Source organism: Mirounga angustirostris, unplaced genomic scaffold, assembly GCF_029215605.1.
Source record: "Mirounga angustirostris isolate CCGP_5_RB_7025 unplaced genomic scaffold, mMirAng1.0.hap1 SCAF_10, whole genome shotgun sequence".
Classification (NCBI taxonomy): Eukaryota; Metazoa; Chordata; class Mammalia; order Carnivora; family Phocidae; genus Mirounga; species Mirounga angustirostris.
The window spans coordinates 21668335-21685486 of NW_026991718.1; the positions used below are offsets into that span (position 1 = coordinate 21668335).

Consider the following 17152-nt stretch of genomic DNA (forward strand, 5'->3'; position numbering starts at 1 on the left):
ACTAGGCTGATGTTGGGGATGACTTTATTCAAAGAACACAGCGGTCTCCACTACCTACAAGACTTTAATGAGGGAGAGAATCCAGTAGTTCTTCCCCGAGCCCTGCCAGTTACTGAAAGGAAAAGCTGGTGCTGGGTAGCCCTCCACACCACTGACTAATGAATTTCAGCACATCCTGGCACACTGGACTATGGGAAGTCTGTGGACAAACAGAAGAACAAGAGAGGAATGCATTAGTGCTAAGGAAAAGCATTCCTTCTCTAAAGAAAATCAACCCCATCTTGGTAGGGAGAGCAGAGTTCAGGGCCGGTACCTGCCTTCTTGACATTTCCACCACCCTTCTAGTAGTTTCTTATTTTCCTTCAGTGCTGCTCTCCCTGTCCCCACCCTCCAAGTCTCCCTCTCTAACCTTGATAGCCATAAGGAACTTATTCCAGTTGTCCTTGTTAGCTGCCTTCCCTGGCCGCTTAAATTCAATTTTGTTCCTCAGAATGGGGTATCCTGTGGGGGAAGAAAAAAAGATGAACTGGCATTTTAGGGGGAAAACCAAGAGCAATTTCGGAGTAAGATACTCTCTTGATCCTGCTGTGTTCCCTTCCTTTCCACCCACCACAGAACGTGGGTTGCTGTAGAGTTCTGTACCTGTAATGAGGCAGGGTAGTGCCCGAACTCCAGTGCTCGCTGCCACCAGGGAAGCTTCGTAGGCACCGCGCTCATCCCGAGGCAAAACCTGCTCCAGCCGCTGGTCCATTGAGACTGTGAGTACCCAGTCTCGAACCTCTTCCCTCTGAGCCTCCTGGGAAGGACAGAAGGAGGAGCAGCTTCACGCAGGGCAGGGCAAGTGGAAGGTGGTGAGTTGGGAGTCTTAACTGTCGTCCTGTGCATCATCTTTTACCCATACATGATCCTCCTTGGATGGGGTTCATGGTCACCAACTTAGTTTTCTTTTTTCTCTCCTTCTACTTTCACTGAAGGAATAGCCCTTCCAAAGATGTTGCTAGCTGATGCCCGTTACAAAGGTTAGGAGGACCAACATAAAGTGATTAAGTGTCCTCCCTTCACAGCACCCTCACACCGGTGAGGCCTTCCCTGTTCTCCAATCTCGTTCTCTTACCGGTACGTGCTGCTTGGCTGGGAGTGGCACCTCAAAGGGAATGTCTGTATCCTGAAAGTCAGAGTGGTCAAGGGCATCCAGAGTCCCTTCTTCGATTGCCTGCGGCAGAGTGGGCAGCCATGAGATAGACACAGCTTGTGACAGGCAAAACCTCCCACCCTCTGGGCACAACTTCTCTACTCACATCAGTCAGATCCAAAAAGCGGTTGAGGAAGATGAATGCCATGTTCTCCCAGCCAACTGCCTGCAACAGAAAAATTGCAAGTGGGAGTGAGCAGCTGGGATTTGGATGCTGCTTCTCCAGGATGCAGGGGAAAGAATCCAGGAAGACACAAGAAAACGATGTCCTCCATATCATCCGCCCCAAACTCTGCTTTGCTGTACCTGAGTAGACAGCGTATTCTACCTCCCAACTTTTGATGTCCCTATCTCCTCGGCCACACCCTTCCTTGTCCCAGCTCACCTTGGCAGCAATGCCTGCTTCATAGAAGGCCTTGTCTGCAGGTAGGAGCTGAGTGTGGCGTAAGAGCGAAACAGAAAGCCGGGCAGCCACAGTTTCCTACAGATTAAAGTCAAAGCATTATGATCCTGGCACTGTAGCGACTAAGCTACCAGACCAGTGATCTTATAACTAAAGCAGCCAGAGAACCAAAAAACCAGTAATACATATGAAATTGCTCTGGATCTCAAGTGGTTCTGGGTCTTTTTCCTCTGCACAAGAGAACTAGGCCTAGATTATTTCTATCATTCAAGTACACACAATAAATTTACATTATGCTATCACGAATCAGCCAAAGAAGTGTGTATGTTGTAAGAGATCAATACAGAAATTGTGGGATTTGAATGTTTAAGTATAATGAGCCTGGAGCTATGTGGGCAGAGTCCTAAGAAGGTCAGTGGAGGAGTCCAGGAAGAAAACCACCTCAGCGAGGGTTAAAGATTTGTTTAAACAGAAGAGAAGCTAGGAGAGAAGTGGACCAAGTTTGAGAATCCAGAACTTGAATTCATTCAACTTCAGACATTGGAAGATGTGTCTGTAAGACTGAGTGCTTCCCCCTGCCTGCCCCCCGCCCAATCTCACCAGCTGTTTGACACTCTGGGCAGCTGAGCGAGTGGCATAGTAATGAGCAATCAGCAGCATCGTCTCAAACTCCTCATGGGCTGGAGAGTTTGCCTCACTAGACTTCACCAGGTTTTCACACTAGAGCAGGAAGAGAGCACAGCCTGGGTCAGGGGTTGGAGGAGTGCCGGAGAGCTCATGGCCACCTGGACAAAGGTGCAGCCCATTTGAAGGTAAATGTTTATGTGCCTGAAAGAAGAGAGGGGGATAGGGACAGGTGGGGTAGCCTTGTAACTCTGTCATGGACCTGACTTCCTCACCAAGTTAAAGAGCACGTCCCGAAGATCAGCCCAGTTGTGATAGGCCTCAGCACTGTTGGTCCCAGGTGAGCTCACCATGTCCGTGAAGATCCTTTTGTAGATGTTGAAGTTCTAGGGGTAGTGGGGAAAGGAGAGCTGAGTGAGGAGGGGTAACTAGAAGAGAAAGTGCATGTGGGGCCGAAGAGGATACAGGCTGTAAGCATGCATGTGGAGGAGCTAGGGAACAATGATGGAGAAAGTGTTGATCATTTTCAGGAAGAGAAAGAAGAGTAAGAAAATAACTTTCTTACAATTGGCAGTCTGCGTGTGGACAGATGTGTGAACGCGAATGCAGTCACACGTTAATGGACTGATACTCCATTGAGCTGGGGTGCTCAGGTAGGAGAGCAGTGTTTAGTCTCTGAAGGAAGTTAGTAAGGCCCTAGAGGTGTGTGCAGAATTCATCTCTGAAAGGCTTCCCTGTGTTGGGCGCCTGGGTGGCTCAGTTGGTTAAGCGACTGCCTTCGGCTCAGGTCATGATCCTGGTGTCCCGGGATCGAGTCCCGCATCGGGCTCCCTGCTTGGCGGGGAGTCTGCTTCTCCCTCTGACCCTCCTCCCTCTCATGTTCTCTGTCTCTCATTCTCTCTGTCTCAAATAAATAAATAAAATCTTTAAAAAAAAAGAAAGAAAGAAAGAAAGGCTTTCCTGTGTTAGCTAAGGGCACGAGGAGGTTGCTGAAGGTATCCTCAAACGAGAAATCTTGAGTGGCTGTACATTTCAGAAGACGCTGGTGTGGGGGGGGGTCCCTGGGCATGACGCTGTCTAAAAGAATCCTTTGAGAAGACAGTTGCCGAGGGAATGGGTGGTTCTTGAGGAGAAGGTAAGACTTTCCTTGGGGAACATTCACCCTGAGCAGCAGGCTGGTACCTGTGGGTTAGCAGGAGCTCCGTGCTGCACATACAGGGCTAGTGCCTGCCCGTAGCCACCCTCTCGGATCAGGTGAGTCGCATACAAAGCCACATACTTGTGCAGAATCTTGTAGTTCTGTCCCGGAGATGGAGGAAAAGCATGGGGAGGTTGGGATCAGTAAGACCAGGCAGAGAGGGTGGGGTGGTAACTTGAGGCCATGGATTTGTTTAGGAGGCAAAGGCCTGTGTAAGTCAGGCCCAGCTAGGCCTCTGACTCCAGTTTCAAAAGGGTGGAAGACTGACTCTCTGATGCTGGTTAGGGATCTTTGGGGTTGGGCTTTGGAGGAAGTAAGAGAGATACAGCTCTGGGGCAAGGGGAGCCAAGGGAAAATGTCCAGAAGAGCTAGGGATGGGAGGAAGAGAGCAGTACCTGCTTGGTAGCCGTTTCAATGCACTTGTCCCACTGGCCCTGCTCCACATACAGGTCCAAAGCAGCCACCACATCCACACCCACCAGCTATGGATCAGTGGAAAAGACAGAGTTAAGAGGACAAACATGACATGAGCAGGGAGAGGAGGAGGGAAATCCCTTGAGCCTCCATGTGTTTGGCCTCATGCTAACTCTCTGCAAGTCTCACCGAGTCCACTTTGCCCTGGTTCTTGAGGAACTCTTTATAATGCTGGTCCACGTAGTCTTCATACCTGTGAAGATGTGCAGAGATCTAACACTACACAGTCCTGGGATGCACACCCTTCCCATGAGAACTTCTTCCTCCTCCTTACAAAAGGAAGTAAGAGAACTTCCTGGAGAGAAGGGGTCAGCAGCTTACCGGGGATCTAACTCCTTGGCCACGCGCTTAGCCTTGTTCCACTCCTCACCCTCAATGAAAGCATTGATCGCTTCCTTGACTAGGTCCAGGTTCAGGTAGAGCTCTGCAGCCTGCAGAGTGGGGGAATCAGAGCCTGGAGACCATCTCTCCTCTATTTCCACAGAACTAACTGCAGGTCACACCTGCCAAGAGGCCCACCCCACATGCCCTCCTGGGTGTAGATGGCACCGGAATTCCACCCTCTCCGTGAATCTATTTCTTTTCTGTCCCAGTACCCTACTTACTGCACTGTGCTTTCCAATTCCAATCAGCTGGGGTCCCACAGCCCGAACTACTTCCAGACTGCGTTGGGGAGGCAGAAACTTGATGGCGAGTTCAGCTGCCTGAGGGGTGGAACAGAAGATGACAATGGGTAGGAGAGACAAATACCACTGCGCATCCTCAGCCTGGTCTGTTTTTTTCCCTTCAGTTGCCAACTTTCTCTCTTGCACTCTCCCTCACCTTCTACCCTCCTGGGCAAGGCCTGCCTCACGGTCCCTCAGAGCCTTGAAATGACCATCCGCAGATCTATTTGTTCTTCTCAGCTCCTCTGTCAGACACTCTATGCTGTCTGAGGTCACTGCGTTTGGTCCTGCCCCCCTTGGACAAACTGGTTTCTCAAGTTCTTTGTCACAAACAGGATCTTGGTAGTGTGGTGTAGAGAAAGAAGGCATTCTGCAGCTATTTGTGCTGGGCTTTTCTGTGCCTCAGTTTCTTCACCTGTAAGAGTGACGGTTGGTCTAGATTTGTACCATCAGAATAGAAGCCACTAGTCACACGTGGCTAGTCCCAAATGAGATGTGCTATCAGTTTATTTATTTATTTATTTTTAAAGAGTTTATTTATTTGACAGAGAGAGACAGCGAGAGAGGGAACGCAAGCAGGGGGAGTGGGAGAGGGAGAAGCAGGCTTCCCGCTGAGCAGAGAGCCTGATGCGGGGCTCGATCCCAGGACCCTGGGACCGTGACCCGAGCTGAAGGCAGACGCCCAATGACTGAGCCACTTAGGCGCCCCGATGTGCTATCAGTTTAAATACACCCTGGGTTTCACAGATTTAGTACGAAGAAGGAATGTAAAATATCTCAATAAATTGAGAAATAAGTAGTATCAATAATATCATCAATCAATAAGGGGTGCCTGGGTGGCTTGGTCAGTTAAGCGTCTGCCTTCGGCTCAGGTCATGATCCCAGGGGCCTGGGATCTAGCCTGGAGTCAGTGCTCAGTGGGGAATCTACTTCTCCCACTTCCTCTGTGCTTCCCCTCCCCTCTGCTTGTGAGTGCATGCACACACGCTCTCTTACTCTTAAATAAATAAAATTTTCAAAAAAAAATCAACCAGGGGCGCCTGGGTGGCTCAGTCGTTGGGCATCTGCCTTCAGCTCAGGTCATGATCCCGGGGTCCTGGGATAGAGCCCCGCATCGGGCTCCTTGCTCCATGGGAGGCCTGCTTCTCCCTCTCCCACTCCCCCTGCTTGTGTTCCCTCTCTCGCTATGTCTCTGTCAAAAAAAAAAAAAAAATCAACCAAGAAAATATTGATTATATGTTGAAATTTCGAGTTTAGATATATTTGATTAGGTAAAATATAATTATTTTCTTGTATTTCTTTTTACTTATTTGAATGCAGCTACTAGGAAATTTTAAACTTTCATGTATGACTTACCTTTGTGACTTGCATTGTATTTCTTTTGGACAGTGCTGGTCTAGATGACCTTGGAGATAACTTCCAACCCTAAAACTCAGTAATTCTACAAACCTGAGCATTCTATAAGTTTACTCTTTCCACTGTGATGTTGACATCCTCATCAAATTTTAATTTCCACATACATGGTCTGTTTTAGCTACAGTCTATGTGCTAAATCCTCCTGGTCTCTTCCCCACCTATTCTTGCCTCATTTTCTTACCTGTCAAACCCTTCAAAGCTTCAAGTGTCCCATCCGGGAAGTTGACTAATCTCAAGAAGGTATAGTCATGTACAGATGCCAAAAGACAATGCTCCAGAGTAAAACATAACAGATGCTTCATAAACACTTGCTGACTAAATTTGCTAAATTTGCATAACCATCAGTCCTTCTTTCTACTTCCTCCCCCCCCCCCCCCCACCCCAACTACTAGGGGCTATTCAATTACAAGGCCTCTGAAACCCGAGGGGAATTCTGCAGGGTCATCACTGCACCAACATTTTACTTAGGGAGCTGATCAATCTCACCCCCTTGACAACTCCTAATACCATATTTCTCTGAATCAAAGATGCCTCATTTATTTTTTGTTTTAGAGAGAGAGCACGAGTTGGGAGGGGCAGAGGGAGAAGGAGAGAGAATCTCAAGCAGATTCCACGCCCAGCGCAGAGCCCAATGCAGAACTAGATCTCACAACCCTGAGATCATGACCTGAGCCGAAATCAAGAGTCAGGCACTTAACCGACTGAGCCACCCAGGTGCCGAAGATAACCTCATTTAAAACTTCACATGCAACCCAATTTCTAAGATAGTAAAATGTGATTATGTATTTGCTTAGGAATTGATGAAACATACTGGCTTAGCTTAATCTGCTAGATGCTTCTTTTCAGGAGCTCCTGTATAGAGGAGGAGCCTCTGCTTTCTTCATGGCCTCCATCTGGCCCCAGCTCTGGGCTCTGGATTTGCCCTTCCAGCTCTGGTCCTAGGCCAACCTTCTCCCTCAAGCCTCCTTGACCCCTCCAGCCCATAGAGGGCTTCTCTGAACTCCACCTCAAATCACATCCTTTAGTTTTCACTGAGATACACAATTAGTTGAGCCACGTTGGTCTAACTTCCCCCAATTTCTGGCTGTTAGGGTTCTGCCTTACAGCCCCTCTTAAAGCCTTCAGAGGTTCTGGCTCTCGCATCTAGCAAGCACTCAGCAGATGCCTGCTGCCTGAGTGAAAACGAGAGGCAGAAGAGGAAAGAGGAATGTCTGAAGAGGGACGCTGGGTGTGAGGGCGGTCCGGGAAGCGGAGGGCCAGGAAGGGTGTGGCAGGCCTCACCTTCATCCAGCACTTTTCCACCAGGCTGCTGCTGCCGCCTGAGTCCCGCACCTTGAGGTAGCAGTCGACTGCACGGCTGTACTCTCCAGCCTGCTCCCACTGTCGAGCTTGGTCCACTAGCCCCTCCATGCCCCTGAGGAGATGGGAGTACACGTGACCAGCAACAGGATGGGCAGCGCGGCCTACCCTGTGTATACCTTGTGAGCCACCCTCCAGCCCTGCCGACACTTGCTGCCTCCTGGCTTCATACCTGGCCCCCTTCTTGGTGGCTTCCCGCTCATACTCTTCCTGCAGAGCCTCCAGCTGGCCCGGCATGTAGTCCTTGCAGATCCGCAGGGCATCACTCCACAGTCCAGCCTCCTGCTCAGATTTCCAGCGATCAGGAAGGCAGAGGCAGGCATGACAGCTTCCCACTGCCACACAGGTGCTGCGTACTATGGGCCACTGGTCGCTAGGTCCTTGGACCGCTCTTCTCCTTCTTGTCTCTTTCCCTGCCGCCCGCCCCAATGCTCACTCCCTGGATCTTTCCCAGTAGCCGGGGGGTTAGTGTAGTGCTCTGTGGGATCCCATACCCTCTCACCCTCCCCTCATGGCCCTGAATCCGGTGCCCTACCTTATAATAACTGAGGGCCAGGCCCGGTCTCTGGGCCCGAAGTAGCAGTCCTTCTGCTTTCTGAAAGTCCTTCTCCTCCAAGGCCTCCCGGGCCTGCCCCATAAGCACCTCGGCGACGCTGTCAGGATCGTGGGCCTCGGCCACACGCTGAGCTGCCTCCCAGTCCTGGTTATGGACAAACCTGCTCCCAGATGAGGACACAGAAGAGGCTAAGTACAGGACTGAGGCCTCAACAGTGGGAGGCAAACAGCCATGTCACTGAGGGGGTAGGAAATTTATTGGTACTAGGTGCAGATGAAGGTGAAGGTGACAATGCCAGGTCCTGGGGCTGCACTTGGGAGGGCAGGAGTATGGAATTTATGGGTAACTCACATGAGGACTGCTTCCTTGGGTTTACCAGCCCTGATGAATTCAGCTTCAGCCCCTTCAAATTTACCCTATAGGGACAGAAGGGCAGCCACACATGATAAGCAGATTGCCATCATGGCAGCCATGAGACAGGAGGAGGTCAAGGTCAAAAGCAATGGAGAAGGATCACATCCATACCTCATCCTCCAGGTACATAGCGTATCGGAGATGTATCTCAGGGGTTTTGTGCTTGAGGGCCAGCCGAGAGAGTTCAAAAGCAAATTCAAATGAGCTAAAATGGAAGGTGTAGATAAGGTTTGTCTACTCAGTAATTTTATAAGACAAGAGGAGAAACAGGGCAAGAGAAAACAGAAAGGGCAATGACGGGGGGAGGAAAAAGGACAGATTAAGAAGACAATCCGCGGGGCGCCTGGGTGGCTCAGTTGTTAAGCGTCTGCCTTCAGCTCAGGTCATGATCCCAGAGTCCTGGGATCGAGACCCGCATCGGGCTCCCTGCTCAGCGGGAAGCCTGCTTCTCCCTCTCACACTCCCCCTGCTTGTGTTCCCTCTCTGTCTCTCTGTGTTAAATAAATAAATAAAATCTTAAAAAAAAAAAAAAAAGACAATCCGTATGAAGTGACACAGAAGCACACAGACACATAAAGGAAGACGTGGATCAGGGGACACTTGGAAAAGCCTGTGCTTCCTGTGACCAGTGGACATGAAGGAGTGGGATGGGCACGAGGCAGGGGACTGTGGTGAGCCTCACAGCACTACTCTGCCTGGGGAGCAAGGGTGCCTGGTTCTTCACCACCTCCTCCTGAGCCACATCTACACTAGCAGAAAAAAAGGGTCTCTCAAAAACAGTAAGACTACCCTTAGCAATCTGACTCAATGTAGGATTATTACTGGTCTTTGTAATACACATTTGCTGAAGAAAAGCTCTTTTTGCATTTAACAGAATCACACTTCCATTACTCAAAAGTAAGCTACTGGCTCAGTGCACCTTAGCTTTAAAAGCTGTCCTCTCTGGGGCACCTGGCCGGCTCAGTTGGGAGAATGAGTGACCCTTGATCTTGGGGTTGTGAGTTCAAGCTGCACCCTGGGCGTAGTGATTACTTAAAAAGAAGAAAAAAAAAATGCTCTCTTTCCATCATCTCCTTAGAACAGCTACAGATTAAACACTGTTCTGAGCCCCCGGGGGCAGACTACTGATTCATTCTTGCCTCTCCATCAAGTTCTTCCAAGGATTTCTTCACTCCTGCCTCAGTTTTTAGAAACGCTTCTTAGCTACACAGCAATTTTTCTTGTCTATCTAGAGGCTCTGTCTGGAACGGGGCCCATGGAGAGAAGCCTTAGGGCCTCACCAGTTGTCAGCGGCGTGGTCAATGGCAGCTTCCAGGAGTCCCAGCTTATTAAGCAGTCTAACTGCAGACTCTCCTCCCAGGCTCTTTGCCCACAGATAGGCCACGTGTTTGTGGGCAGTAGTTCCCCCGTGAGCCTTGGCCACCTGTGAAGCAAAGCCATCTGGCAATCCTTCCACGCAGGGCCACATGGCTGCTCCCGCCTCCCCTGGGACCTGACTTCAGCTTTGACAAGGGTCAGGTCCTTCTACTAGAACAGGGAGAGGGCTAAGTTTCGGGGTCTACTAACCTGCTGAGGGTCCAAGCATGGACTTCAGATAGCCCACAGACCCTTCATACCGTACGTGAAATTTTGCCTATCAGTGCGGACATTTTTCAAAGATACCGCAACCAGTTCAGAATGAGTCACTTCAGAGTGGGAAAGAGGGATGACATATCCCCAGTGTGACCTGGGCTCCTTACCCGGTAGGCCTCCTCCCAAAGCCCATTGGACCGGTACATGTTCACCGTCGCCTTCCACTCCTGAGCCTCGAGGTAGTGATACTCAGCCTCCTGCAGTCGGCCTTCAGCCTCCAGCTCCTGGGGAAAGGAGGGTCAGGATGGAGCGAGGCAGACACGGAGGCTGCTTGGAGAAGAGAGGGCCGAGACAGAAGAAGGGCTCACCTTGCCCAGGTGCAGATGTGTGTCACTGAGGAGATCTGGGTGGTGCTTCCCTACCAGGCGGATCATATCATCATACAGCTTGTGCTTTTTGAACATGGTGATGGCAAGATCAGGCTCTTCCACTGTCACATAGAGCCTGGGGAGGGGACATACACCCGGGGCCTCCTAGACCCAGATTCCTGCCCCTACAGTCATTCCCAAGAGATCCCTCAGCGCCAGCCCTGCCTGCAGCCCTGACGCCCCGTCGCCCTCCACACCTCCTCCAGGGCCGCAGCTCACCTTTCCGCCTCACGGTACTTGCCCTGCTTCTCCAGCTCCTGAGCCTGGGTGACGTACAGCACCGACACGTCTTCTGGCCTCATGCACTTCGTGGCCAGCTGTGCAGACACACAGAGCCTGAGCATCTCGGGCGCCGGGTTCCAAGGGCAGCAGAGGGAAATGCGGAGTGGCCGGGGAAGCGGGGCTTGGGGGGCTGCCTGTTTTCTCAGCAACTCTGAACCCTCCCAGCAACCGTAGGAGTTTGCATGCTGCTGCTTTCCTGGGCAGTCCAGGGAATCCCAAGTCCATACGGAGCAAAGTCAGGACTATATTCCGCTCAGGCAGGAAGGCCAGAGGTGCCCTGTGCTGGGGCACCCATTCCCGCTCCCACTGTACCCCCCGGGTTCTGGGTGCAGGCGTGGAATGAAGTTGCCACTGTGACTAGAGCTTGGGGAGGGGTATTTGGGACTCCCCAGCTCCCAAACCCTTCTGCTCGCTTCGGGATTACAGGTTTGGGAACGAGGGCCTCTTCATCCTTGCCTCTCCCTGTGGCTAGGGATCAAAGTTCTCCAGACTCTTATTTTGGTACTCCTTCTCGGCTTTCACGGAAGGGCTGAAGGGGGGAGATCAGAGCCCAGGGAAAGTGGCAACACCCCCAGAGAGGTAGAATTCTCTGAGGAATTCCACCCCGCTCTTTACCTTGTGGGCTTGCTCCCAGCGGCCAGCCTGAGTATACATGTCTATTGCATCTTTTGTGCGGTCTCCCTTAATGTAGAGCTCCTCAGCAATCTGTGGTTGAGAGAGGTAGATACAGAAGGCCAAGAGCAAGAGAGTTAAAGCGGCCTGCAGGGGGAAGAGCAAACCTCAGCCGGGACGGAGGAGAGCCAGGGAGACTGTTAGTCTACAACAGAGAAGGAAAGAGGGCTGTGGTGTCTCACACCTTCCACTGTTTTGGAAAAAAACAAACAAAACACCAGAATGGGGACAATACAATGGCAGTTTAAAAGGACCTTGCATTTCTGCAACACAAGGCAATTCTCTGTTGGAACTCTGATGGAGTTACATAGGAAGAGAGCTGGAGACTGGCTTCATAGATCTGGGAGAGGGGTCTGTGTCACGCTGGCATGAAATAAGGGGAGCAAGCTGCTTTCTTCTCACTCCAGATGGCTGGTGCTGCTGGGCCCCAGAAGGAAGGATTTGGTGAGGGGCCCCCCACTCCCTGCTCTGGGTTCTCCTCGTTAGCCTGTACTGCGTTGCTTCTGGCTCCAGGAAGGGACTCTCCTCACCTCATACTCCTGCAGAGCTGCATAGTGCTGGGCCACGCGGGGGTAGTATTTGGATGCAGTGCTCTGGTCCTGGAGATCTAATATATAAATGGCTTTCTTCCACTGACGGGCGCCCAGGGCAGCGTCCACCGCCTTAATGGAGCACCTGGCATAGTTGGGAAAGGCATCCGTGTGTGCGCACAAGAGGGAGGGAGACAGAGGCAGGGACACACCTCACGCCTACTCCAACCTGCATTTTGCCATCTCTGTTGTAGGCCTTGGCGCCCTTACTTGCCCCATTACCTTGGACCTCATGCCCAATCTCCTTTGCACCCCTCTACCTGGCTTCAATGTAGTGATTAATGGCTGCATCGAGCTGCTTCTGCTGCACCAGATGATCCCCCCACGCCTCTTCCAGTCTCACCACTTCCACTGGGAATGCCAGTCGAGCCAGCTCCACCGCTGCCAGGGACAGAGAAGGCACTCAGCTAAGACTTCCAGGGATGGGACTCAGGAAAAGTAAGACAGGGAAATGGGGTATGGAAAATAGGTGAGAAGTGGAGGAATGGAGAACTGAGCTGGTCAACCCGAAGAGATGCACAAACAGGTGCAGGGAAGGCTGGGCTGTCGGTGATAGTACCTTTCATGAACGCGCTGCCTTTACAGTAGCACTCCAGGGCCCGCTGTGGGTTTCGAATCTTCTCAAAGAGATCACCTGCCTGTTGACACATAGCACGTGACTACAACGCTAGCCCTGCTGCACAAAGAATCGAGGATCAGCCCAGCCACCGGTGCTGGGGGGGCCATGCACTCCAGGCCTCCTCTGGGTAGGAGGGGGCACTGAGTCCTGGCGATGAGGGACAGGAGTGGGAAGCCAGGCCTACCCTTTCATACAGCTCCCCCTTGATAAGGGCTGCAGTGATGTGTTCTACCAGCTCGGTGTCAGCCAGCAGTTCTTCCCGGGCCAGCACCAGTCGAGCAGCTTTGGCAGGGAGCCCAGCTTTGAGGTAGAGGCTGATGGCTGCTAGGCCATCCCCCTGGCTCTCCTGTAGTTCACCGGCTCGCTCCTCTTGCTGTGTGTCCATCAGCCACTGGTAGTAACCCCGGCGCAGCTTCTCCAGGGCCGGGTGCCCCTGGACACGCAATAGAGGCAAGAGAAGTCACATCCCTCCTTCCTGCCCTGCTGCTTCCCAAGCTTCTCCAATCCCACTGTAACAATGGAAAGCCTCCCGGTCTCCAATGTCCTAACTCCCAGCCCCAACCCTGTTCCAGTTCCTATAGCCTCCTTGGTAAGAGGAGGCTTCTGATATTGGTGGAACCGAGCTGTGAGCACCATGGAGAAGACAGAACTGGTAGTACCTTGGCCTGAGCCACTGCGATACACTCATCCCAACGGTGCAGCTCTTGGTACATGTCCATGGCCTCCTCAACGGCATTCTAGGGGAACCCGGGCAGGGGAAAGAGGGACACCAAGAAGATACAGGAGGATCAGGAATCAGCAGGCTGTCCTCAGCCTCGCTACGATGCCAGCCCATGTGGCCTGAAAGCCTCACCCTTTACTTACACACAAGCAGTGGTGGATTTATTATGAAAGTAGAAGCAGCTTAAGCCTCAGGGCACCTTATCTGCATAGGCCCCTTCCAAGGCATTTTTTCTTAAAGAGGGCTCCTCAAATTGTATAAGCTTCAGGCCCCACAAACCCGGATCTGCCTGTGTGTGCAAGAAGCGCCAGGACAGGCGGGAGTACGGGGGAGGCAGCAGATAATTTATGAAAGAAGGACATAACCGTAAGGACTAATGCAGAAGGGGAAGTAAGGAGTGCCGTTAACTGCATAAACCTTTCCAAGTGCTCTCTCCCAGCGCTCTTTCCTCCCCTCAGTTTGCCTCACTGCCCCTCCCGCCCTGCTCCCCTCTTCAGTCTGGTCCCTCTGCTCCCATCACCTGTTCCAAGAAGATCATTTCAGCCAGCTTGTAGTTCTTCTCCAGCATGGCTAGGCGTGCTCGGACCTGGTAAAAGTCTGTTCCTTCTCCACCCTGTGGGGAGGAAGAAGGTTCTGCTTATTCTGTTGGTGCTGCAGGAGCCATTCTGTCTGTGTGAGCTTAGACAGGAAGGCCACAGAGACGAGGAAGCGAAAAGACTGGAAAGCTGAAAACCTTCATGGGGCTTAGAGGATGAGGTTTGGCAGGCAATTCCAGAGTGGTCTGACTTGAGGATGGAGGTGGGGTGGGCAGAATAGAGCACACGAGCCATGGCTGGAGAGCCAGGGATCACGGGACGGAGCGTGAAGAGAAACCTCAGCTTGAGAGACTGAATAATTCAGGAGGATAATACTTGCATATTCCCGAGACACTTGATCTGCAATCTCATTGGTTTCATGCAGGAATCGAGCTTTTGCTACATGGCCCAAAGCAGAAAAGCACCTAGAGTATGGAAGCAATCATAGTAACAGCAGTATTACTATAGGATCATCGTGAATTCGTTGGCTCAGCAGATATATACTGAGCATCGATTATGCGCCAGGCACTGTTTTTGCCACTAGAGACACAAGGGGATAAGACAGATGAGGGCCTTGCTCTCAGGGGACTTACTTTCTAGTGGAAACAAATAATTAGTAAGCAAACAAAGATATTTCAGAGAATGAAAAGTAAAATAAAATAGTGTGATAGTACATACAGACAGTAATGGAGGGGATTAGTTAAGTTGGTAGTCAGAGAACGCCTATCTGAGGAGCTGACATTTGAGCCAAGACCTAAATACAAGAAAAAGTCAGTTCCACAAGATGGGAAAAAATTATTCCAGGCAGAGGGAATACCGCGTGTAAGGTGTCACAGCAGGAGGGAGTTTGAGATGCTCAAAGGGCCCAAAGGATGCCAGTGTGGCTGGAGACATGGGCAAGTAGGTACCTGGTATATGAAGGAAGCAGAGGCCAAATATCATAGGGCCTTAGGACATGGCAAAGACTATGGATCTTATACTAAGGAGAACAGTAAGCTGCTGGAAGGTTCTGAGCAAAAAAGTGACAATCTAATTTATGGTTTAAAAAATGATCTCAGCCATTATGGGCTGAATGGATGGTAGGGTGTAAGAACAGTATGAGTGAGACTAAGAGGCTTCTGGGACACTGCAGGTAGAGAGAGGTGTGGTCTGTTCTAGGGTGGAGACAGTAGGGCTGGGCAGTAAGGGCTTCAGGACATGTGCTGAAGACGCTGGGTCAGGGCCCTAGGACGAGCGGGTCATCTAGCTCTGGGGGCATGAGAAAGGAGGGAGCTGAGGACTCCTGGCAAAACAGCAGCAGTTGATGTTCACTGAGCACTTAGAATCTCCCACTTTCTTCACTGCTCCCACAGTTCCTCTTGACCGCCCTAGGGGGTAAATTCTATTATTACTCCCACTTTACGGAAGGGAAATCGAGAAACCCCAAGGCTTGGAAAGGTTCACTTAACCTACGGTTATACAAGCTGGTAAATGGAGCCAAGATAACTCAGAGAGTCTGGAGTCCTGAGTTTGTCCTACTAACTATACTCCTATACCACATTCGGAAATACACAACACACAGATTGGGCGGTATGGGTGTTAAAACTCTGAGGGGCACCTACTTACAAGAAAGGGAAGCAAAAACAAGAGAACTCCTATAACCTGGGATGGAAGAATGTTTGGACGGGTTCTAAGACATCTGTTGGCACCGGAGGGGAGCGGTGCCTTAGCACTGGGAGGAGCGGCTGTCCTTTCTAGCTGCCCGGCACCTCAGTTCTGGTCTGCCTCACCTCTCGGCGATGTGCAGCTGCCGTGCCTCGAGCGCCAGTCTGCTCAAGGTTTTCCACATTGCCTCTGTTTCTGGGGTCATTTCCAGAGTCTCCAAGAAGGCTGTGGCCCTGAAGAGAGAAGGAAGGAAAGCAGGAGTCCAGGGTCAGCAGGACGCAGAGGAATACTGGTGATGCAGCCGCGGGCGACGTGGCCAGTTGTCCGGCCCATCCGAGGTCCTCCCGCCTCAGAACCGGACTCTCCCACCACCTCCCGGGGTATCAGCCCAGCCCCTCACCGGCTGTAGTTGCCGTCATCAATGGCTGTTCCAAACTCGATCAGGCCCTCGTCCAGCGTGTAGGCAACCGTAGTCACACCTTCGGTCACCATCACCTCGGTCTTCCCCCCGCCCCGCTCCAGACCTACCACATCGCCCTGTAAAATTTCAATCCCCACCCACCGAATTCCAGGTTAGTGTTTCCATTGACTCCATTGCAGAACAGACCCACCCTTACCCAACCCTAGCGCTCACACACCGGGGGAATTACAGCGGCCCTTGGTTGCCTAACATGTAGTTCCTTTCAAGCAGGTATGAATTCCTTCGCTATGCTAATGCCTTCGGGTTAAAGTACACTCAGAGCTTTGCGGCACTAATGCCTGGAGGTAAAGTGACAATGTGTGCATCCACTTCTTCCTGCTTGAGTCCTTCTGTTAAATACAACTTCTACCTGGGACGTACTTTTTAACGCATTCGTTGCTGAGTTCACCTGAAGAAATCACTAGGCATGCTTCCTAGTCTCCCACAGGAGGGAGGGAGGGAGGGAGGGAGGGAGGGAGGGAGGAAGGAAGGAAGGAAGGAAGGAAGGAAGGAAGGAAGGAAGGAAGCTAAAACCTGAGCAGGAAAAAAACAGGAGAGCAAGCAGAAAGGGTACAGTTTCCCTGATGGCAAACACAGTAGTGGGCGAATAAATCAGGGATCCTCCAGCAGGATGAGGGGGCGAATCTGAGAATCCCTCAGTCATGAAATCTGGGATCGTCTCTTTAAGAAAGGGAACAAAAGTCATTAATATGCCTGATTCCTGCAGAAGCAAACACTAATCATCTCTGGAGGAAAACATGCCCATGTTAGGCCCTTGAGATTCTAAAAGATTATATTCAATGTAACATGAGCCCCAATTAAAAAAAAAAGTACCAAAATATAAGTTAACCACCATAAAGCAGTAAATAATAACTACAGCACTTTTGGACCTCCAAGGATTTCCAATATTAAAAATAACAGTTATGAAAAAAACAGTTATGGAATATAAAATAAGTGTAAAATGTTTAAAGACCTACAAGATGGAGTGAAAAATTAAACAAGAGACAAGAGACTACAAAAAATAGCCAGGTTGTACTCACTTCGGCAGCACATTTACTAGAAAATGACCAGGCAGACTGGAGAAAGAACCAAATAAAATTATGTGAAAAATTCAATATTTGAAGTGAAAAAAACTCAGTGGGTGGTTTCAATAGCAGAGGAGACAATGGTGAAAGCGAACCCCTGACTTGCAAGATGTTTCTTAAGGAATTACCCCGAATGCAGCATGGAGCAAGAAGGAGAAAGGAAGAATAAGAGGTTACAGAGGCACAGAGACAGGACAAGAAAT

The 17152-nt window shown here is 50.9% G+C and overlaps 1 protein-coding gene across 3 annotated transcripts in view; it reads right to left on the minus strand.

Moving 5' to 3' along the window:
• Nucleotides 1-51: 51 nt before the first annotated feature.
• IFT172 (intraflagellar transport 172) overlaps nt 52-17152 on the minus strand; it is a 33937-nt gene continuing 16836 nt past the window's right edge. For 2 of the 3 annotated variants that reach the window (XM_045884302.2, XM_045884301.2), the window contains 31 exons: nt 15805-15941; nt 15530-15637; nt 14101-14185; nt 13706-13798; nt 13124-13201; nt 12649-12897; nt 12405-12483; nt 12106-12226; nt 11786-11930; nt 11199-11288; nt 10521-10618; nt 10242-10377; nt 10041-10157; nt 9582-9724; nt 8413-8506; nt 8239-8303; nt 7867-8047; nt 7254-7613; nt 4497-4595; nt 4213-4322; nt 4021-4084; nt 3813-3899; nt 3402-3518; nt 2495-2605; nt 2196-2315; nt 1578-1673; nt 1299-1358; nt 1115-1213; nt 643-796; nt 410-501; nt 52-199 (listed from right to left, as the gene is read on the minus strand). In XM_045884302.2, coding sequence (XP_045740258.1) covers nt 110-199; nt 410-501; nt 643-796; nt 1115-1213; nt 1299-1358; nt 1578-1673; nt 2196-2315; nt 2495-2605; nt 3402-3518; nt 3813-3899; nt 4021-4084; nt 4213-4322; nt 4497-4595; nt 7254-7613; nt 7867-8047; nt 8239-8303; nt 8413-8506; nt 9582-9724; nt 10041-10157; nt 10242-10377; nt 10521-10618; nt 11199-11288; nt 11786-11930; nt 12106-12226; nt 12405-12483; nt 12649-12897; nt 13124-13201; nt 13706-13798; nt 14101-14185; nt 15530-15637; nt 15805-15941 — 3678 coding nt within the window. In that variant the 3' untranslated portion in view covers nt 52-109. The remainder of the gene's footprint in view (nt 200-409; nt 502-642; nt 797-1114; nt 1214-1298; nt 1359-1577; nt 1674-2195; nt 2316-2494; nt 2606-3401; nt 3519-3812; nt 3900-4020; nt 4085-4212; nt 4323-4496; nt 4596-7253; nt 7614-7866; nt 8048-8238; nt 8304-8412; nt 8507-9581; nt 9725-10040; nt 10158-10241; nt 10378-10520; nt 10619-11198; nt 11289-11785; nt 11931-12105; nt 12227-12404; nt 12484-12648; nt 12898-13123; nt 13202-13705; nt 13799-14100; nt 14186-15529; nt 15638-15804; nt 15942-17152) is intronic. The other variant, XM_045884303.2, reaches the window with a different exon arrangement.